Source organism: the organism of the source record quoted next, unplaced genomic scaffold (genome assembly GCF_019419815.1).
Source record: "Pyrus x bretschneideri cultivar Hongxiangsu unplaced genomic scaffold, Pyrus_bretschneideri_v1 Contig5, whole genome shotgun sequence".
Lineage (NCBI taxonomy): Eukaryota > Viridiplantae > Streptophyta > Magnoliopsida > Rosales > Rosaceae > Pyrus > Pyrus x bretschneideri.
In genome coordinates this window covers 7,619,961-7,640,429 of record NW_025999787.1, presented here as the reverse complement: position 1 = coordinate 7,640,429, position 20,469 = coordinate 7,619,961, and the positions used below count along the sequence as shown (strand labels likewise).

Here is a 20,469-nt window from a genome sequence, read left to right as displayed (position 1 = left end):
ATCTTCAGTCTCCACCCGAATTGTACTATACACACAGTTGCTTCATCAAGTGGACTGTTTGCTGAGATGTCTTGCTCAATATTCAATCAAAGGGCCGCTCTCTCAATCATTATCATTAAGGAATTGATCATATACCTTTACATAATACAGTTGCCAAGTTGGACCCGACGACAAACAGTCCCCAACACATAAAATAACAGATCATTATGTCAAGACTCATGAGTGACATGTTTGCGACCAAAGTTTTGAACTGGGATTATCGTACTGTCACATAATTTAATATATATATATATATATATATATATATAGACGGTAAATTATAATTCATGTTAAAAATTTACTTGTCATATAATGAGTTTATACTTTAAGATAAAATACTGCATTCCGTAATATACAAGACTCTAATATTATGGGTCGGTATGACCAAATAGAACTTAAAGAGACAATTGTTTTGAGTCCCTTATTTTCTCAAGACATAGAAATGAACCAAATCCAGCCACATTCTCAGGAGGTACAAATGAACCAAACCGAGCCAAAGTATTCACAACTCTATTTACTAAACGAACCTAACAGTGGCACACTCGCAGTTCATACAATTTGTTTGCCTATGCGAGTAACTTCAAAATTTGGGGTAAGCAATCAAACCACATAGTTTCTAACTTTTTACGCATGTGGCATGTGGCGTGGATTACAGATATACATCAAAATACAAGGCTCTGTTGACTTTAATATGCAAAGCCTAACTACCAAAAGTTCAACGCTCATATCTATCTACTAGTTTTTTTGCTATTGTACTCCTTGGTATTGCCATAAGTTGTTCAACTATCAAGTATCAAGGCTGAAGGCTCTCCAACATTTGTTTGTAATTCACTCTAATTGGTTTGGTGTTTTTCGATATCATGACAAGGGATAGGAAAATAGGGGTAGCCGTAGATTTCTCAAAAGGATGCAAGATTGCTCTAAAATGGGCCATCGATAATCTGAGCCATGAAAAGGGCGATACCTTGTATGTCATCCATGTCATGCCCTCCCAAGGCGCAGAGAGTCGCAGCATTCTTTGGTCTTCAACCGGATCACGTACTCTACTATAATTTTCATGATCTTATTGCTTCAAAATTTTATCTTATTTATTCATTATATATAGTATTTTCTGTCTTATGATTTTGATTTGTTGAGCGTGTGATTGGATGTTTGTTTGTAGCTCTGATTCCGTTCACGGAGTTCCGCGAAAAATCGGTGATGGAGAAGTACGAGGTTGAGCTTGATGCAGAGGTCGTGGAGTTGCTTGAGACTGCGTCTAGGCAGAAACATGTATGTGTTGCTTCTGCATTCATCCCCACTTTAGTTAATGTAATTGCCGGACAATTAATTTGAACTATTAATTATGCTGCTTCTTGTTAAAATCTGTGACTCGACAACAAATATATTTATCAAACAAAATAAACTTAAAACTTGACAGATATCTAACCTATTATGTTAGACAGTTAGTCTATTATCAAACGTTAAAACGAGAATTCAATTAACGAATGATCTTGGTAGATCATTTGACACGACACAATATCTGACTGTCTAATAAGAGGACATTTCTAATAATAATATATAGGTGACTGTCGTGGCGAAGCTCTACTGGGGAGATGCAAGAGAAAAACTTTGTGGGGCAGCTGAAGAACTAAAGCTTGACTGCTTGGTCATTGGCAGCAGGGGCCTTAGTACCATCCAAAGGTAAATTAACATAAAACCATACATTAGTATACGCTACTACAGAAATCTGTTTTTCCAACGAAAGCTTATTCGTCGCACAAAGAGAAATTTCGTCGCTTGAAAATGAGCAACGAAAATTCCGTCACCCCACTGTATTTGGGCAAAGTTTGAGACGCAAACCTTTGCACGAAAAATCTTTATATTTCGTCACGCAATAGACTTTGCGCGATGAAATTTAGATCTGAAAGACTTCGTCTTGTGAAACTTATCACGACGGAAATACTTTGTTGCTCGAAACTTTAGGCAACGAAAAATAATCCATCGTTAAAAAATAAGGTGACTCGTGAAACCTATAGTGACGCAAACACTTGATGCTCCATATTAATTAGAATCATAATTCACAGTATTAACCTTGGTATACATTTATTTTTGTTGAATATATGTTAGGGTGCTGCTGGGAAGTGTGTCCAGCTACGTTATGGCAAATGCAAAGTGCCCCGTTACCGTTGTCAAGGATCATAGTGTTTGATTGGATGTTGAATTGCTTGTAGCAAAATGTTAATTTTATAAATGCAAAGTCCAAGGATGTGTTCAATAATTTAATCTTTGTTTGTATGAAACTACGCATTGCTGTATCCAGTTTGGATAATGATTTGAATTATGTGTGTGGTTCCCTATTTGCATTTAGTTATATTTATAAAAGAATGCTTTTGATGTGTGAAGTGCAAAATTAGCCCTAAAACATGAGAAACCTCATCATGCTAAATTATGATTAATTTTGCCAAATCAAACAAGAGACGACAATGAATACTTATCTACTTTGAAGGAAAATTCTTAAAAACCTAATCCCTTTTTTCTCCCATTTTTTCTCTCAAACTATGTGACACTCAATATTGTACACTACATTAGATTGGAAAGCAAAATTATATAGACCACCTTTTTCTGCCACACTACTGTGTCATTTCATGTGGCAAGTGATGTGTACAAGTCGCGTCAATTAATGAATTTATGTCATTGGTTATTGGTTGTAAACATCACTTGTCGCATGAGATGATACACTAATGTGGTATAAAAATGTAATCTCTCTAACATTACTCTTATATCGAGGGCCTCCTTATTTGAGTGACACTATTTTGGTTGTCAAACCTAATCCCTTGGATAAATATATATGGTTGGCTTTTTTTTTTTTTTTGTCAAACGATAGAAATTACATGGATTCTCCTAAGAAACATTTACATCTTGAGCAAGAGGATTAAATGCCCATTTGGAAAATAACAGATCCCATTTATGCGCACCTCCAGCTTTTGCTACATATATGTTTGGCCTTTTAGTCGGCCTAAAGTGTTCGGATATTTTCTTATGCCAATTGCCAAAGGGTTATAGTTGCTAGTTTTATCATATGGATACTTTTAGACACTCAATATTAGAGAACTTTGAGCAATTAATTATGAAGAGAAAGATTGCAAGCATAAAAATGATCCACTCAAGCAGCATGCACGTGACTAGAGATTCAAATCAGTTAATCACTACGGCTTCTTAATTTGTTGTTCTATCAATTAAACTTAATAACTTGAGTTAATTCAGAAATTTTCCCTAAAGTAAAAGCTGGTTTATAATATATGTTTATATGTTAATCAAACATCAACAAGTCGTTGTAGTATAGTGGTAAGTATTCCCGCCTGTCACGCGGGTGACCCGGGTTCGATCCCCGGCAACGGCGCATCACTTTTGCTTTTCCTTACTTTTTTTCTTATGTCTTTCTCCACAACTTTCAAACTCTCACATGTCTTTTGCTTGTATCCCCTTCCAAGTTCCTTGCCTGAAAAAACACGTTACCCACATAAACACACACGCTAAACCCCCGATTCCAAATTTCAATCTTCTAAACCACTCCACAATCATCAACACACCTTAAAAAATTCCCATTAAATCACCAAAAAAGAACCAAAAAAAAAATGTTTTCTCCCTTTTCTTTTCCACCACCTACACCGCCACCAAACCCACGAATCCGGCAATGTCCGCCACACCACGGTGCTGTCCAATATCCACCACTCGCATCCACATAATGGCCTTAGATGGAATCGTCAATGTCAATTCACTCTTCTCATTCGCCCTCTTCGTCGGCCTAGCGTTTTACCCCACCACTGACCCCGCCGACATGCTCATCGGCTCCAACATGGCCTGCGCCGCTGGGGCCTCCTCCGCCGAGGGCCTCATTGCCTTCCACGTGTACTCCTTCAGCTCCTTCCTTTTCTCCAGTCTCGTTGCCTTGGCCCTCAAGCAAGCCATCAAGATCAGCAGAGACATTGGGGAGGACAATGGCGACGGCAGCTCAGTCTCCCACATAGGTCATGTGAACCGGGTGGCTTTGCGGGTCGGGACGCTGGTTTCAGCGTTCGGCTCGGTTTCGGGTTGTGGGTTTTTGGTGGTGGCGCTGGTGGACTTGGTTCAGATCAAATTGGGGAGGTTGGGTTGTGGGAGTCTGTACACTTTGGCTGCAATTGGTCCTCTGGTGACTTTGGTTCCTCTAGCTCTTGTTATATATGTTTTTCTTGTGCTACAAGCTTTTACTAGATAGAAAAGTATTATCAATAAAAAAAGGAAGTTAAAATTGTACAATTTCTTTGCATCTTTAATCATATTTATAAATTGCATGTACATAAATTTAGTATGCAGAACATCATTTTGAAAAAATCTCAGTTGTGATCAATTACATTAACCAATAGATTGATACATGTGATTATTTAGGGTGTAGTATCTTCCTTTAGAGTTTCGATTTTGGGTTCTAAGTATGAAGTTGTGAACCAATTTGAGCTTAGAATCCTAATTCTAAGCTTAAAATTGTGAGTTTAGGTTTGATTATCAAGGGTATAGAATCGCCTTTTAAATTTTTGGTTTTAGGTTTTAAGTACCAAACATATTCAATTCGGGAATAGAGCTCTAAAGTTTAAGCTTTAAATGACGATTTTAAACACTAAAACAAGCAACCAAGATTGGGTAAAAATGAAGTTTTCTCAACGCGTCCGTACCATCGCATTGTGTAGACTAATGTTAAGTAAAAAGTACATTAAAGTTGGTGTTTATGTGAATTTACAAAGGATTAAAATTTGGATAAGTAGGCTAATAATATTAATTTATGAAGTCAATGGATGTTGCTTGTTTTACAAGGTTCGTTAATTCTTCATAAACAATCTATCGAGATTGGCAATTTTTATAGAAACTGCTTCTCTTGAACTTGTAGCTTTGTCGATGCCCCTGTGCAAATACCATTTGAATCAGAAACAGAGGAAAAACATCTCATTTCGTCACTTTTCCAAATTTTGGTATAGTTGTTTTTCTTGCATACTTCTTCCATGGCAAAGGATTCAGTTACTCTGCTCAATTTTCGTGGTCTTTGCGGCATCGTTTCGCTGTTTTGTGTCTGTTCATTATTCTCATTCATTTACTGGTACAGTTACCATAGTCCATGCTACTCTCTATACCCAAAAATGGAGCTGAACCGAAACCAAATCAACGACCTACTTGCATTCCCTTCAGCATGGAACCAGCTTGCTTTTTCCTCAAAGCCGCCTCCGAAGCTTCTTAAAATCGCTCTGTTTGTCAAGAAATGGCCTCATAAATCTCAAGCAGGAGGGCTGGAACGGCACGCCTTGACCCTCCACCTTGCCCTTGCCAAAAGAGGTCATGAGCTTCACATCTTTACCGCTTCTCCTTCTTCGAATTCCTCCTTTCCAAGGTACGCGACAAGAAATTTGTATTTTCACCTCTCAAAACCAACAGCTGCTGGTTATCTGGACCAAGCTGTGGTTTGGAAGATGTTTCAAACTCAAAACTCAACAGGAAAGCCTTTTGATGTGATCCACACGGAAAGCGTTGGCCTCCTGCACACTCGATCGCGTAACCAGACAAATCTGGCTGTTTCTTGGCATGGGATTGCATATGAAACTATACATTCGGACATCATACAAGAGCTTTTGCGGAGCCACGAAGAACCACAAGGGTATGCATTGACTGAAAGAATTATGAAGGTTGTTGAAGAGGTGAGGTTTTTCCCCAGTTATGCTCACCACGTTGCTACCAGTGACCATGTCGGAGATGTACTCAAGAGGATTTACATGATCCCTGATGATCGTGTTCACATTATTCTTAACGGCATTGATGAGGAGATTTTCAGGCCAGACATTGCCAAGGGGGAGGATTTTAAGAGAAAGTTTGGGGTGCTGGAATCTAAGACTTTAGTTCTGGGAATGGCTGGGAGGTTGGTGAGGGATAAAGGGCATCCGCTGATGTTCGAGGCATTGAAGCAAATGCTCCAGGAAAATGATGCATTTAGGCAAACTGTTGTTGTTCTGGTTGCTGGAAATGGTCCTTGGGGTGCAAGGTACAGAGATCTCGGAGAAAATATACTAGTTTTGGGGCCACTGGAACAAGCTCAACTTGCTGAGTTCTACAACGCAATTGATATTTTCGTCAACCCGACTCTTCGCGCTCAGGGATTGGATCATACGTTATTGGAGGCAATGCTCTCCGGGAAGCCTGTAATGGCAACGAGGCTTGCCAGCATTACTGGCTCTGTGGTTGTTGGTACAGAAGTGGGATATACATTTTCGCCAACAATAGCTTCACTAAAGAAGATCCTCTATAGAGTTTGGAGTGATGGCAGAGGTGATTTGAAGCAGAAAGGCCAGGCAGCAAGGCAGAGAGGCTTGCAATTGTTCACTGCTATGAAAATGGCGGCTGCTTACGAAAGGCTTTTCCTCTGCATATCCAATGATGAGAAAAGTGCGGAGAACTATTGTCAATATAATCTGTAGTCCCTGAGACTGATCGTGGCATCATCTTGTCACCGGATTTTCAGCGTTAGAAGCAAAACTTTTCTAACAAAGAATCAGCATAAGGATAAAGGGCGAGATAGGATTGGAGCTGTGTCTTGTTGTGGTTGAGAATCCAACTCTGGACTAGGCGAGCTAGGGTTGAAGCTGTATCTTGTTGTGGTTGAGAATCCAACTCTGGATTAGAGCTGTAAGTGTCTTTAACAATTTCTATATACATTAAATTGGCTGATTAGCCAGGTTTCTTATGACAATTTGTTCTCTGCTAAAATTCCATGTATTGTCTAAATATTTAGAACGAACAAGGTTCAATTTTGATTGACCAGCAACCATGAACACTTTTAATGGAATGGAGATGCATTTACTCTTCGGGAAACCGTAGATGTATCATAATGTTAAAACACATTTCATAAGAAACTGTACTCACTTCAAGCATATATGTTCACAATGAAAGAGCAAGTGGCTCATATCATTCGCCTGTGAGGCATCCACGGGCTTTAATTTAACAGAAAAAAAGAAAGAAAAAGAACTTCCAAAACTACACACTGAAACAAAGTCCAGCGGAGAACCATCATCTTGATAAAAAGTCCAATGAAACAGTTGCCATACCGACATAAAAGTTTGCACTTCATGTCCAGCATCTTTCGCAGCCAATGCGCACCTCAGCCGCTTATTTATATTACGCTTTCATACTTAAAAACCCAGGCCTAGTGAATTCCTGCAAAATGGAAATAGATAAGATCTTATTACATCAGCTACTTACGTGCCTCGCGTGATATCTTCACATTATGCCAGGCTTCGTGAATTTGTATAAATTGACAAGAGGAAAATAGAGATTGCGATTATTTATCATATGAAAGAGAAACGCAATGCTAAAAGACTTTTGATTTAATTAAAGTGTTGAAACAATAAGAGAATCGATTTCGAGAAAAAGGATCTAAGAGTGAATGAACATACCTAGAAAAATAGATGAGAATTCATACGGCCAGGGAAGGCAAGGTCCTAATAATAGAGTGAACCTGCAGAACCGCAAGTCAGAAGTCCAGACACTGATCTACTCTACAACGTAGATCAAATTATTAATACTACTAATTTCGTCTCCAATATCAGTACCTTGCCACCAATTTCCTCGGGCAGCACTGTTCGAGTTGATTCCATTTGGATCATCTTCTCCCCCATCTTTCTTGAACTAATTCAGTCACAAATAACAAACAGAATCAGTTTCTCATATCCTTTAATCCGTTAATCATGCTGATAACGTCGGTATATGTCTACATATTATGTGATTGTCAACTTATCAAGACTCACTATTGGATAGGATCCAGAGGCATGGGTACTTGGGGACTGGGAATACACCTCTTGCCCACCATAGTAAATAGATGAACTTAGATGACATGGTTCTGCTCTTTCTTCCTGAAGGACTGAACTCCGGTCCTTGTTGGGTAAGCTATAGTGTGCACCCTCGCCAGTTATAGCTATATATTTCGAGAAAAATGCAAAGGCCGAGGCAATAAGCTTTAAAAACAAAGTTCAATATCCAACATCAAGAGGTTGTAGAGCATTGCAAAATAAACGTACTGTAATCTATATACATTCAACAAGATTTCTTCCAGTTAGGAGTAATACGAGAAATTCCACATTAAATAGTCATATGCCACTTACCACAGAAAAAGTGAGATATGAGAAATGAGATTAATTAAGCATAAGTTATTCCATTTACAAGTTTGTTAGTCGGAAACTTTAGACATGGTACAAAATCAACACTAGCTTCGCTTTCAAAAAAGTATGAACACAAAAATAAAGAAACCAAAATCAGTATAATACAACCCTGCAGTACCTTGCTTGGAGTTCCATGCATGATTTCCCAAGGACGACTGCTTCTGCCAATATTCTGTCAGCTCAGAGCTTGAAGAGTTCCTCCCAACCACCTTAAAATTACGTAAAAAGTCATACACAAGAGCATATATATCCAACAGAAGATTTAGTCTGTGTATCTTAATGACCAAGGAGACTTTCACTTGACAGAACACTGACAAGCAAAGGTGTACAATGGGCCGGACCGAGCTGGTCTTTTGCTTGGAGAAATTTTTAATTGTGACGGGAATACGGATGGTACATCACGTGTTTTTATGTAAGTGGTGGAAAATTTTACTTTTTAGGTTATTAACTTTTTAACACACATAATCCACCATTTGTATAGTGATACGTGGTGTACCACCTCGTGTACTGGTCACATTGAAAAATCTAGCGCCGGCCCGCATCCTTCAAAAGATCAGTCCGCTTAAAGACGGCCAGTTGTACACCTCCATTAACAATCACCCCCGTTTTTCCGTCCACTGAACTAGAGAATAATGCTATACGAAAGAGCCATGAGTACTATGAGGAAAAAAGTGCTTTTTGTTTTGGGTTGTCAGCTCTCCCCCATTTTGGAAAAACTTAACCAACAAATATGCTCTGATCCCAAATCAACGTCTTGCGTAAAAAAACCATAAAACTTTTTCTTTCCCACTTTTGGTATTTCTCTGCCAGATTTTACTTTTCCTTGCTAAGCAATTTTCAGTTCACTATTATAAAGTCAAGAAATTTATAAAACTTTATAATACCAAAGCATATGCATGCACCCAATAAAGAAAATCCCTGGTAACCAAAATCCATCCTTTCCCAATTTCTAATGTTAAATCAACTTTGTTGTTAAGTTGGCTAAACCAGCGTGCTTTTCTTATGCACTTAAGTTCGAATGTCCCTCTCAGTAGTTTATATTAAATTAGATTGGAATATCACTCCAAATCAAAATAATAAAAAAAACATTTAAATCAACCTTACACAAAAAGGAGAGAGCATAAATATATGAAGGCAGTAGAAGAATCATATGTACCTGTGATGGAGGTGGGAAAATGGAAGCAAAAATCCCAGTAGAAGACTTGGGGGCAGACTCCTTGTCCTTGGCACCAAAAAGATCAGCAGTCAATGAGGAACCTGAATTGCCTTGATTCTTATTGTTACTCTCCATTTCTTACTTCCTTTCTCTCTCTAAGTCAACCCAAAAAACCCAACTCCAGAAAAAAGAACTCTGCAAAAAAGCAGCTTCCAAGAGAAAAACCCAGTTAAAAAACAAAGCAGATCAGATTTGCAGAGGAATGAAGAAAGAAGAGAGAGAGCACGTGATAAAGATGATGCCACCCAGTATCCAAAACCCAAAATTTATATTGGCACTTGTTCTACGAAAGACGGCACTGCAGGTAGTGCCGCCCATGTCCCATCATCACCCTAAGAAAAAGCAATCCTCTTTCCGTTTCCATGCAACCAAAGAATTGTTTCTCTTTTCATCACAAAAGATTTGGAACTTGCCCTATTGTTTTCCTCGCTATGATCATCTTTCTCCCCACACAAACGTAACGGATAAGTGCCACGTGGGCTCCACTCGTCTTACCAAGTGGACGTATCACGTAGTGCCACATTTTTTCACAATGGATAATATGTAGAACGGTTGCAAATCGTAGGACTACATTTGGAGACGATCGAAAGCTTTTGCCTCGTCCTAATGCTAACTCATTAACGTATCTGTACCACCTACTCATAGCAGACGTGACACAACTTATTTAGCTAAGGCAGTGTAAATCTGCTCGACACCTATGTTTAAATCCCTCCTCCCATGGAGAAAGAAATTTTTATAAAGACACCATATGGTTAGAATTGTAGGGCACCCAAGTTTTCCTCGATGTCACGAGTGGAGAAGATTAACCAAAAACTAGAAAGATTTGAATGATTAAGAGAGAGATAGTGAGCTAGAAAATGAGCCAACACCGCATTTCTTTTTTCTTAATTTAGATTAGATTAATTAAAATATGATCGGAAGTTTCAACCCTCATACTAACTATGAAATATCTGATTGGTATTGAGACTCGATGTCTAGACTCGATTTTTATTTCATCTCCCCCAATGGCCCCCGTTGTGTGATTATATTTTGTGGGACATATAAGTTGAAGACTTCAAGTGAGGGATAGGAGAAATGAATCCAGATGCTTCTGATCCCACAAAGTGGATAACTAGATAAGCTTTGCTCTGCCGGATATGCTTCAAGTAGTGCATGGGCCAACATTCTCTTACCTATTCATATGAAGCCACCAACCCTCAAGTGTTATGTAGGACCATATATAGCTTATTCACAGGTAGAAAATCTTCAAATAAAATGTTGACAGTATATTTAGTCGTTCATTCATCCTGTTCATTCTAGATTTCATAGTTATTATGTGATTTTGCCTAGAGTATTTCACAATAAAAACGAAAGTCTTGCAATAGATGTTTAAAAGATCTTGAGGACCATAACATCAAAACAGGCTATCCACTCGCTGCGTCCACCCTCCACACATGCTTCCATCTCAAGTTCGTGAGGATGTGGGAAGTCATATTACTCTATTCGTACTACACAGGCAAGATATTCCAGAACGATGAGATGCCATGACCTAGAAAAAAAGCAGATTGTGTGAACCCGTATTATATATGCAATTTTGTTTGGATATGGGTTTGGTTTGGCGTGGGACTTCTTGTACTAAGTGGGATGCTTACGACAAAGTTGGTACAATTATTGGTTTGAAATAATATGAATTTGAACAGGTTTTGATTATTAAGTTTAAATCTTGATGTGTCACTTTTGCTTAATATAGGTCGGTTGGATGCTAGGAAAATCTCTTTTAAAGTGGAACTCTTCATAAATTCTTCATTACATTATGTTTTTGACACAATATTTTATAATGTTGACATGAGAATTGTGCAAAAAACATAATGTGACAGAGTCTATGTAGAGTCCTACTTTTGAGAGAGTCTCCTTAGCATTTCTCTTTCTTTAGCAAAAATTCTCAATCTTTTGATCATTGACGGTGGCAGAGAGTCCATAGAGAATCTCACTTTGAAAAAGCCTCCTTAGTATTTCTCAACCAAGGAAAACTCAGTGCCACATCATGTTTTTAACACAATGTTTTATAATATTAACACGAGAATTGATGTTATATTGTGAGATGATAAAGAGTCCATAAATAATCTCACTTTGAAAAAACCTCATTTGTAGTGAAGAGACACTAATCCCAACTGATAATCTTTATCTTTACTACTATAAAGCCAACACAAAGTCATCATATATTAATATTAACCTCCCACTAAGTATACAATAACAATTTAAAGTAAATGAGTAAAAGTGCAAAATAAAAGTAGCATTGTCACTTTACTTTGAATAGAAGGGTTAGAAATATGAATTATTCTCATTCGAATGTCCACTTGCAATAAAAGAATCAAAGACAGTTGGAATTCACCTGGGATTAGGATTGGCATAACGGGAAACACTAAGAAGACTCTTTTAAAAGTGGGACTCGCCATGAATTTTTTCTGTCATCTCATATTTTTGTTACAATGTTTATATTGTTGGCACGAGAATTAACATTAAACTGTGAAGTAGTGGAGAGTTCATAAAGAGTCCTACTTTGATATAATCTCTTTAGCATTAACATCAAAATGTGATGGGTCAAATAAAATGTGATGGGTCATTCTTGGTTTTTGAGGAATAAGACTTGGGAAACTTTTGTATTCCATCTTTTTTGGTTCCCCTTCTCATCGTGCAATGTTGCACAATGATGGGAATCGTCTCCTTTCTAGTTCAACCTTTAATATCAACTTTACTGAAAATCAACCAAATAAAATATCATTAGCTGTTCATTTAACTTTGTTAAAATTTAAGTGTTCAACTAAATAACAATAATCTATATCATTAGATGACTAAACGATTTAGGATTTGATTGATTTGTACCAAAGTTGACCTTTAAATGGGGACTTCGAAAATAATGGTGATCATCATACAACATTGTAGGATGAAAAGGATAGCCAGATGAGAAGGAGAGCCAAAAAAGTGAAACGAGAATGTTCAAATGAGAAAGTAACAATCTTCAAAAAATTGTAAATCAATGTTTTTCTTAGCAAGAGCTCTTACTAGAAAATTACATTACCTTAGAAAGCCCACTTTGAATTCAGTGAGGCCCAATCCAGTTTAAACCCGACCCAAAACCAAGTCATTGCTTCCAAGTATTACTGCAGCCTCTTAATTTCGGAGATTAGCAGTGCCAAGATACAAAGGGTGCAAAAACAACAATCAATCATATACATGCTCATCTATGTCAACACAGACAGGTCAAAAATTCACATGCCTTCAAGAACATTTACAAAATATGAAAAGTTCCGTTCCAAGAACTCCAATCTTCGATACTTTAAAAAGAAGGAACAATTTTACATGTCATTTTATGGGATAAACCACCTAAAGGTTTTAGCAGGCAATCCATCATCCTATAATCGGTTGGGATACAACGACCCCCTCCAATGAAGAGAAAGAAAAATTCAAGCCCTGAAACCAAATAAATTTTAATCGGGCCGATGAAATCAATATAACATCTGTGTGGTGAGAAGCGCATGCTAATTTCTACAACAGATAGAAGTAGGAGCAAAGCATAGAATGCAGACCTCAGCCGCGCATGCCAAATATCTCTTCTGGGGGATCGTACACATGCTGTTCGGGAAACAGCTCCTCAAAGTCTTGCTTGACTCTGTTTCTCAAAAGGGGATGTGGCAGAAGTCCCTTCAACAAAATCCGGAATGGCAGCTCCTCCGGTGGATCTGGAGACTGCTTCATGTCCTCATATATGTTCATCGCATCTGCTGGACAACCAGAGTTCAAAAAACCCCTGATAACTTCTGTATATGTTTGAGAATCAGGAAATAGATCCTCCTTTTTCATGCTGTCCCACAGTAGCATAACATCCTCCATTTTCTTTGATCTTGCCAATGCAATAATCAAGTCCTTGTACAGATAGACATCCGGTTTGTACCAGTCTTGCCTTCGAATCACGTTAAATACCTGAAAATTCACCGAGTCGTTGTAACTCCAATAAACAAACACATATGTTCATTGCATATGCATTTAAACAGAAATAAAGATGGTGCAGTCCAGAAGGAATTTCATTTCAAATAACGGTCTAAATCCAATTTTCCTCTTGGGTATTCTGATAAACAAGTCTGCAAAACCACAGCATACCTGCATTGTGGTTTTGCATTTAACACAGACAACAATTAAATTTGAAAACACCATTGTGTATTTGAAGAATTGGGTTTCAACCTAACTTCTTGAAGGAAATAATAAATCAGCAATTCAAAATCAAATTAGTCTTGTTTTTCGCAAATTCAAACGGGAAATATGGCAGTGAATGTTAATATGGTCGTCTGGACTCTAGAGAAATTGAGAAAGAGATTTCGGCATATCACCATTACTAGCTATTTCAAAATCCAGAAAGCTATTATAGCACCTATAACTACAAGTGAAAAAATGCCCGTTTTGAGTCAAAGATGGATTTGGCCACGAAAACCATGTCACTCTGTTCACGCTTTAATGAACACAGGAATACCCAGAAATACTTACACGAAAGCTATGCATTTCTTCTAATACTATTAAACATACTGACAAAGCATATTTGAAGGTGCCCAAGAGCGCACATAGAGCCAGGCATTCAATCAAACACATTGCGTGCAACCCACTGATCCCCTTTTTGGCAACAATCATAAACTAGCAACAGATAAGTGGATTCACACAGCACAAATTCAACACCGCGAGTACAAATTTCACAACAACCCAGAAGATCAAATGCAAAAAAAAAAAAAAAAAAATCTCAAAATTTAATCACAGAAATTCGATACCTTAATTGCCAAAGCAACTTCTTCCTGGCGCTCGAGCTCCGTGAGCACAGCAATCATATCCATCTTCAGAAGCCTCAAAACGTGGGTCTTGACAAACTTCCCAAGCTTCTCTTCGTCGTCCTTGAACCGTTTCAAACCCGAGATTACGAAAAGCGCTTCTTTGCCAATCAGTTTCTTGCCCCTCCAGAGCGGTCCTCTGGGCCTCCCGTCGTGATACAGCTTGAACCCAAAAATGGGTCTCCATGATTTGATTTCGAGCTCTGGAATTGGAGAGTTTAGAAGCAATGGGGTCGTTTTGACTGGTGTTGTTTTTAGGTTTTGAATGAGTATTGAGGAGAAAAATGATGACTTTGGTCGCGAAAATGCGCGAGTCGCCATTGGAGGTGTGATGAAGGGGACGAGTTGGTCGGTGAGTGTGAGATTGATGAAGGGTTTGTTTGGGAAATGAAAAATTATGGCTTCTCCTTGTTTTGGAGAGGGGTTAGGCGCAGGGGTTTAGGCGTAGGGCTTCACATCGCAGGTAGAAACCTTCTTATGAAAAATAAGGGTTTAATGTAATTCTTATTGTAATTTATTTATTTTGCTACAAATGGTATATTCACACTAATTCATGAAATTTGAATTTAAAATCTTTCATTTGTAATTGAAATAAAAATACTACTAGACCTAAGTGGCAAAATCTTATTGTAATTAGTTTCTTTTCTTTTTCATTGGTTGGATTCCTCTTGGTCTCAAAATTGGTCTTGGCCATGTGGCAATCGGGATTTCAAGATCTCTTAGCCCTTCTAGTTTGTGTAGCTGGCATGCCAACTCGTGGCTTAAGGCCGAGCGAGTAAAGAGAAGTTGGGGATTTTACTTGCACTTTGTTTTAACTTCTTTCAAATGTGATTGTGGACCAATGAAGGAACCCGTCTTGTCCGTAGGTTCTCCATAGCTTGTTACAAGGACTTTTGAATCTGCGTTAGATGGACGTTGAGATGGTTATTATTTGTGTAGACACGATGAGTGAATGAATAGGTGGAAGTGAATTTGGTAAATCATATGGTGAGATGGAATGTATGGGGAGGTGCATGGCATCAACTCAAACGAACCAGCCAAATGGTTGAATTGATAAGTAATACGTTACAATACTCTGCAAAATGAATTGCGAGAAATTTAAATGCACGTTAAGTGCGAGAAAAATAAAATTGCTCAGTGCAAGAAAATAATTTGCAGGAATTGGAAACTAATTTGAAATAGAAAACCATATAGGGCTACATTATTCTGTTAAACAACAGTGACCAGTACAATAACAATGAACTAATTTTTTTTCATAGCTTGCAATCTAGGGCTCGGGTACTCAGAAAGGCATTGTAGGAGACAGTCACAAAGACAAGCAACAGAAAGGAAAGCACAAGAACAAACGAAGATGAAAAATGATGCCAACGATAAAACTGTCGTCGGAGAGTGATGCACAAAGGAATTTTCGAGCCCTCGTCCAATGACAGACTCTCCTCAATAAAAAATCTCAGGTCATCATCATCACTTAGCTGCACCGGTTGGGTTGGTAGTTTTGATGCATATGCTGTCGTTATTATGATCTTGTATTCACTGGGATCTACCCCAAGAATACAATACAGTCTCTGCACAAGTTCTTCATATATAATGCTGTCTGAAACCATAATTCCTTTCGTTTTACCACCAAAGTATGTAGAATTGCTCCACTTCCCATCATAGTTAACCAAAAGTCTAAGCTTATTCATTTTCCTGAAGATACATGGGAAACATTAGTCAGCAAGAAAGTAGATATAAACTGATTAAATGAACCAGAATTTAGACTAAACGTAGAACGATTGATAAAATAAGCCCTAGCCGTAGGGGGAGGATGATCCTTCTTCCTCCTCTCTCTTTCTTGTTCTTGCCTAGTCCCTTGTGATGACTTAAATTTAATCCTTCTTCCTCCTCTCCCTTCTTCCTCCTCTCTCAATTTTGGGTATTTTTTATTACCTTCCAATTTAATCCTTCTTTCAGAACTCTTCCTCTAAACTTTTTCTTTCTTCTCTCTAAATCTAGTGCTATATATGATGATGCTTTTGGAGGATTCCGGCTATCTACTCAAACGTGACCATTATCGTCAGGTAAGCAACCTTGTGATTTATGCGATGTAGTTTGTGTGGTTTTTGACAAATTCCAACCTAATTTTGGACTATATTTAATGGAAAACAAGAGACTTTCATTTTCATCGTCGATCATGATGATCATCAGTCACCTTGGAAGATGAGGATGATGAGCAATAAACCAGAAGAAAATATCCAACCATTTCAAATTGACAAAAGAGCAAAAAAGTTTACCTTCTAGTTCTAGAAGAAGATACTCGGGGTTTAAGAATATTCATCTTCGACCTCTTATCCAAACGTAGACTTCGTTCTATGAAAAATGCCAAGTCCTCATCATCGGCTATCTGTACTGGTTGAGCAGGCAATTCTGATTCATCTGTAGTCTTCATTATGATCTCATACTCATCTGGATCTATCCCGACGATACAATACACTCTATCTAGAAGCTCCTCACAAGTAATGTCCTTTGACACCACTATCTCTGTCGCATTACCACCAGTGTATGCAGTATTATCCCACTTTCCACCATAGTGAACCGAAATTCTGATTTTACTTATTTTCCTGAAGATGAAATAAAACAATTACGGATAAAAATAACTAATAGTAAACAAAGTAGTTTAATAGTTTATGCTCATTCTTTCACAAATCAATCGTGACAAATTATAGAAATTGACGACTTATAAAAATAGAACATTCAAAATCAATATGGAGGAAAATTACCTATCCCTTGTGTTACACTTGACACCGACCATGAATGACGATGCTTCTTCATGTTCTGTAAAGGCCTCGAGAATCCTCTGCAAGTTAGATGTTTCTGTGCATTTAAGAATCTGCACAAGCTCATCCAGGCACCAAGCTGAAGAAGCAAAGTCTGCTGAAAGAGTGACGAGGGAAATCTGTGATTCTTCAATTGCTTTTACAAGTCCTGAGGAAATAGATAGTCCTCGGTCAAGCCCTTTGTCATCTCTAAAGGTGGTAATTCCTGTCTGCTTCAATGAATGGTATATGTGATCCACAATATTCAGGCGGGTGTCTCTGCCTCTAAAAGACATAAACACATCATACTTCCATCTTTGAGAAGACAAATGAGAACAATAAGGTTTTGAGGTTTTAGCCAGTATCGAAGAAGAGGGGACAGTAGAAGGAAGCTTTGGGTGCAATTTCCTCCCTATGTCATCAACAATATCTTGAATGAGCTCTGATTCGCGCCTACAACAAAGAAAGACTGTTAATCACGTTGTTGGGTGGCCAGTAAAAGAAGGCCAAATAGCATAACGTACTTTTCCATCCTCTCACTATCTCTTGTTTTGTAACTTCTCCTACAAAAACTTTGATCAATGAGTGATTTTTTACCATCATCACCACCGTATTAATTGCCATCAGATGATTGTGATTTAATCTAGCTACTGCATAAATTTTGAATTTTTACTCACTAATTTTTAGCATAATTCTTCTTCTGATGATCGATTCAACCTCTGATTAAAAAGTTATACCTTAGTTATATTTTATATCATTCATTCTCTTCATAAAAAATAGGAGGTAGAGCCAATAAAGATTTCTTTTTCGATTCATCCTTGGAAAATTGAAGATTTAGGTTGTTATTTTTTCATATTTCATATTGTAAAATCAGTAATATTTAACAAATCAAAATTTTGTTCCATATGCGTGTTATTTGAACTCAATTAAGTTTGTGAAAAGATCTGATAAGATTTCATGTTTTAAAAAAAACACATATCTTTCCAGCTAAGGAATGGAAAACATTTCTCTTGTTACATGAATCCAATTTTCATTTCATCAGAAAATGCCATCCTCTAATAAATTCCTTGGAAATTCTATAGTAAATGGAATATACAGTTATCAATTTGGTGTTGTAAACATATATCATTTAGCAGAAGAAAAGAGTGAGTAAAATAGATATGCATACCGGCCCCTTGAATCCCACCCAGAGAGGCTTGCTACTTCGGTTAAAGCGGCTCTCCACCTTTTAACCTTGTCTGGGCCGTCCTTGTATGTTTCTGTGTGTCTAGCAAAGGCTTCTCCAAAACTCCCTGTTTGATTTCGTACATCAGACGGATCGACATTATAGAAAATTGGTAGCACCGTTTTTTTTTCCCCATGGCATTCAAGAATACGTACAAGCTCATCATAACACCATGGCGAAAATGAATAATTATTTCCTAGAATAGTAACTGCAGTCCTCGAATTCTGAACTGCAGTCAGGAGTTCTCTGTCGCACGCATAGCTTTGAACATGATTGTGGAAAGCTTTTAGGTTCTGCTTCTGAAACTCTGTATATAAAGCATCTACAAAAGACTTGTCTGCACCCCTAAAACTAATAACTACATCAAAATATAATTTATTGTCCAAAATTACCCTCTCCATTGGAGATGTGGTTCTCAATGTAATAATGAGAATAATTTCACAAGCAATCTGCAGGACACAGTACAACTTGTTAAAGTAAGCAATTTCGTAATACAATATATGAGACAAAAATATTCCCAATATATCGAGTACGTCTTGAAAGAAAAACCTCGATTTGCTTTTCCAAATTTTAAACCAGAAAATTGAGGATTCGTATGATAACAATTTCATTTTTAATTTTTACATAAAGAAAAAAAAACCTTAATTAATGAAATTGTAATCAAACAAGATATCTGGTATGGTACGATTGCGAGTCTGGGCCAAACCTGGGAGCATAGGGTCTAATAAGTTATGGATTTTACCAAATAGATTGGAGGCTAAAGCAAATCTACTATGCCAAGCTTATTCCATATTGCTTAATAAATAAATAAGTAAGGATTTGACCAACTATATATTAAAAAAACTAACCGGCTGAAAACCCATAAGAGAGAGAAAGCCCACTTGTCTGAATAGAAGTCTGGTTATGTATATATTAATGCAAAGGTGTGGTTCGCAGTTACTATCAGTCGGGCTCATATTGCCAAACCAGATTGGCGTGTAAGTTACGGAGCTGTTACTATCAAGATGGTGACCTCATATTGTCAATTGGGCTAATATTACGATTACACTCAAATTTAAGGGGATAAAATATAATTTTACTCATAAATTCTAAATTACATGTTAATGAAACTTTTTTTGACAATTAATATAGGGTGAAAATACATTTTTGTTTTCTATCACAAAAAATTAAGAACACCAACGTAATTTCACAAAACAAATTACTATTTTTTGTTTAAATTTCAACTATAGGTGATTTTATCATCTCTAATTAAAAAAATAAAATAAATAAATCAATAAATAAACATCTCTCCCCACCCTCAAGTTCTTTCTTCTCTCCTTCAATTTTAAAAATAAAAGTAAAATATTTCACGCACTGTGTATGAGCATATACTAGTATTTATAATAATTATGCAGAGGTCAATAAAGCATGCAGTTTAAGCTAGTTAGGACATAACTATTATACCCTTCTCTTTTCACTGTATTCCATCCTTATATATAATATATCATTAATTTCTATTATTGATAAGTGCCCAATTTATTATCAAGATTCACATGATCTATATATTTTTCTTTTTCATTTTAAAATACTAAAAACAACTTTTACTGACACACCCGACAAAAGTCAAGGCATGCTGACCGACATCCGAAAGTGACGTAGCCAAATGGTAAGTGATGAGTAGTTAAAACGTACATATACATGCCATGACAATATATAAATCTCAACAATATAATAGCATTTTTAAAATGAAATAAAACTGGCATGATAGGCACAATCTTAATTCAAAAGCATTTGTAGAAACTATAAAACCTTTATATAAAAATAAATGTTCACTCACTGGTACGTAATCGGATCGTAGTCTCCTAGCCTTGCTTGACCTTGTACCTCCTCAAAATAATTATCTCCTCTAGCTGAAACAACTATAGTAATTAATTTACTAACACATATACGAAAAGCTAGGAAAATTCCCTTAAAGTTTGCTCAAATGAAGGGTTTAAATATACGAAAAAATTCTACGCGATGTCACAGACATGTACACATCGACCATGTGCCGCCACATGGTCGCACGCCTTCACCCGCCACCAACTTGCGGCCCCACGCGTAGGTTACGTGCCTATAAGCGCTGGCAGATGACAGGAAATATCCCGTCAGA

General features: G+C 37.4%; 6 protein-coding genes and 1 non-coding gene across 9 annotated transcripts; 4 read left to right on the top strand and 3 right to left on the bottom strand.

The window, feature by feature from the left end:
• Nucleotides 1–746: 746 nt before the first annotated feature.
• LOC125470333 (universal stress protein PHOS32-like) lies at nucleotides 747–2,378 on the top strand. The gene is made up of 4 exons (XM_048569245.1): nucleotides 747–1,077; nucleotides 1,202–1,311; nucleotides 1,604–1,722; nucleotides 2,149–2,378. The coding sequence occupies exons 1-4, from the start codon at nucleotides 900–902 to the stop codon at nucleotides 2,228–2,230; spliced, it is 489 nt and encodes a 162-aa protein (XP_048425202.1). The 5' UTR covers nucleotides 747–899; the 3' UTR covers nucleotides 2,231–2,378.
• Nucleotides 2,379–3,349: 971 nt separating this feature from the next.
• On the top strand, nucleotides 3,350–3,421 carry TRNAD-GUC. Its single transcript has one exon. It is a non-coding gene; the product is annotated as a tRNA-Asp (tRNA).
• Nucleotides 3,398–4,317, top strand: LOC103941688. Its single transcript, XM_009351887.3, has one exon. The coding sequence runs from the start codon at nucleotides 3,716–3,718 to the stop codon at nucleotides 4,277–4,279; it is 564 nt and encodes a 187-aa protein (XP_009350162.2). The 5' UTR covers nucleotides 3,398–3,715; the 3' UTR covers nucleotides 4,280–4,317.
• A 125-nt stretch (nucleotides 4,318–4,442) lies between these two features.
• On the top strand, nucleotides 4,443–7,059 carry LOC103941702. Its single transcript, XM_018646097.2, has one exon. The coding sequence runs from the start codon at nucleotides 5,055–5,057 to the stop codon at nucleotides 6,513–6,515; it is 1,461 nt and encodes a 486-aa protein (XP_018501613.2). The 5' UTR covers nucleotides 4,443–5,054; the 3' UTR covers nucleotides 6,516–7,059.
• Nucleotides 6,873–10,385, bottom strand: LOC125470334. Of its 2 annotated transcripts, XM_048569247.1 has the most exons (7): nucleotides 9,695–10,385; nucleotides 9,409–9,603; nucleotides 8,371–8,461; nucleotides 7,842–8,008; nucleotides 7,647–7,722; nucleotides 7,491–7,552; nucleotides 6,873–7,251 (listed from the first exon to the last, which is right to left on the bottom strand). In XM_048569247.1, the coding sequence occupies exons 2-6, from the start codon at nucleotides 9,541–9,543 to the stop codon at nucleotides 7,536–7,538; spliced, it is 486 nt and encodes a 161-aa protein (XP_048425204.1). In that variant the 5' UTR covers nucleotides 9,544–9,603; nucleotides 9,695–10,385; the 3' UTR covers nucleotides 6,873–7,251; nucleotides 7,491–7,535. The 2 variants fall into 2 exon arrangements, with proteins under 2 accessions (XP_048425204.1, XP_048425203.1); XM_048569246.1 differs by having other exon boundaries at nucleotides 9,409–10,379.
• Nucleotides 10,386–12,449: 2,064 nt separating this feature from the next.
• Nucleotides 12,450–14,750, bottom strand: LOC103941698 (protein THYLAKOID ASSEMBLY 8-like, chloroplastic). 2 transcript variants are annotated; one of them, XM_048569006.1, is made up of 3 exons: nucleotides 14,262–14,749; nucleotides 13,035–13,428; nucleotides 12,450–12,617 (listed from the first exon to the last, which is right to left on the bottom strand). In XM_048569006.1, exons 1-2 carry the CDS (start codon nucleotides 14,637–14,639, stop codon nucleotides 13,036–13,038), a joined length of 771 nt encoding a protein of 256 aa, XP_048424963.1. In that variant the 5' UTR covers nucleotides 14,640–14,749; the 3' UTR covers nucleotides 12,450–12,617; nucleotide 13,035. The 2 variants fall into 2 exon arrangements, with proteins under 2 accessions (XP_048424963.1, XP_048424964.1); XM_048569007.1 differs by having other exon boundaries at nucleotides 12,507–12,918; nucleotides 14,262–14,750.
• A 599-nt stretch (nucleotides 14,751–15,349) lies between these two features.
• LOC125470230 lies at nucleotides 15,350–20,291 on the bottom strand. The gene is made up of 5 exons (XM_048569005.1): nucleotides 20,155–20,291; nucleotides 18,282–18,689; nucleotides 17,078–17,566; nucleotides 16,592–16,918; nucleotides 15,350–16,007 (listed from the first exon to the last, which is right to left on the bottom strand). Exons 3-5 carry the CDS (start codon nucleotides 17,407–17,409, stop codon nucleotides 15,572–15,574), a joined length of 1,095 nt encoding a protein of 364 aa, XP_048424962.1. The 5' UTR covers nucleotides 17,410–17,566; nucleotides 18,282–18,689; nucleotides 20,155–20,291; the 3' UTR covers nucleotides 15,350–15,571.
• Nucleotides 20,292–20,469: the final 178 nt, after the last annotated feature.

Coding starts and splice junctions, on each gene's coding strand:
- LOC125470334 (XM_048569247.1), bottom strand. CDS start 9,543: ATGGAGAGTAACAATAAGAATCAAGGCAATTCAGGTTCCTCATTGACT. Junction 8,462..9,408: donor TTTTCCCACCTCCATCACAG/GTACATATGATT, acceptor CGTAATTTTAAG/GTGGTTGGGAGGAACTCTTC. Junction 7,723..7,841: donor CCTCTGGATCCTATCCAATA/GTGAGTCTTGAT, acceptor TGACTGAATTAG/TTCAAGAAAGATGGGGGAGA.
- LOC103941702 (XM_018646097.2), top strand. CDS start 5,055: ATGGCAAAGGATTCAGTTACTCTGCTCAATTTTCGTGGTCTTTGCGGC.
- LOC125470333 (XM_048569245.1), top strand. CDS start 900: ATGACAAGGGATAGGAAAATAGGGGTAGCCGTAGATTTCTCAAAAGGA. Junction 1,312..1,603: donor CTGCGTCTAGGCAGAAACAT/GTATGTGTTGCT, acceptor AATAATATATAG/GTGACTGTCGTGGCGAAGCT. Junction 1,723..2,148: donor GGCCTTAGTACCATCCAAAG/GTAAATTAACAT, acceptor AATATATGTTAG/GGTGCTGCTGGGAAGTGTGT.
- LOC103941688 (XM_009351887.3), top strand. CDS start 3,716: ATGTCCGCCACACCACGGTGCTGTCCAATATCCACCACTCGCATCCAC.
- LOC125470230 (XM_048569005.1), bottom strand. CDS start 17,409: ATGTCTTTTAGAGGCAGAGACACCCGCCTGAATATTGTGGATCACATA. Junction 16,919..17,077: donor AAGTGTAACACAAGGGATAG/GTAATTTTCCTC, acceptor TTTCATCTTCAG/GAAAATAAGTAAAATCAGAA. Junction 16,008..16,591: donor TCTTCTTCTAGAACTAGAAG/GTAAACTTTTTT, acceptor ATGTATCTTCAG/GAAAATGAATAAGCTTAGAC.
- LOC103941698 (XM_048569007.1), bottom strand. CDS start 14,639: ATGGCGACTCGCGCATTTTCGCGACCAAAGTCATCATTTTTCTCCTCA. Junction 13,429..14,261: donor AAGTTGCTTTGGCAATTAAG/GTATCGAATTTC, acceptor GTGAATTTTCAG/GTATTTAACGTGATTCGAAG.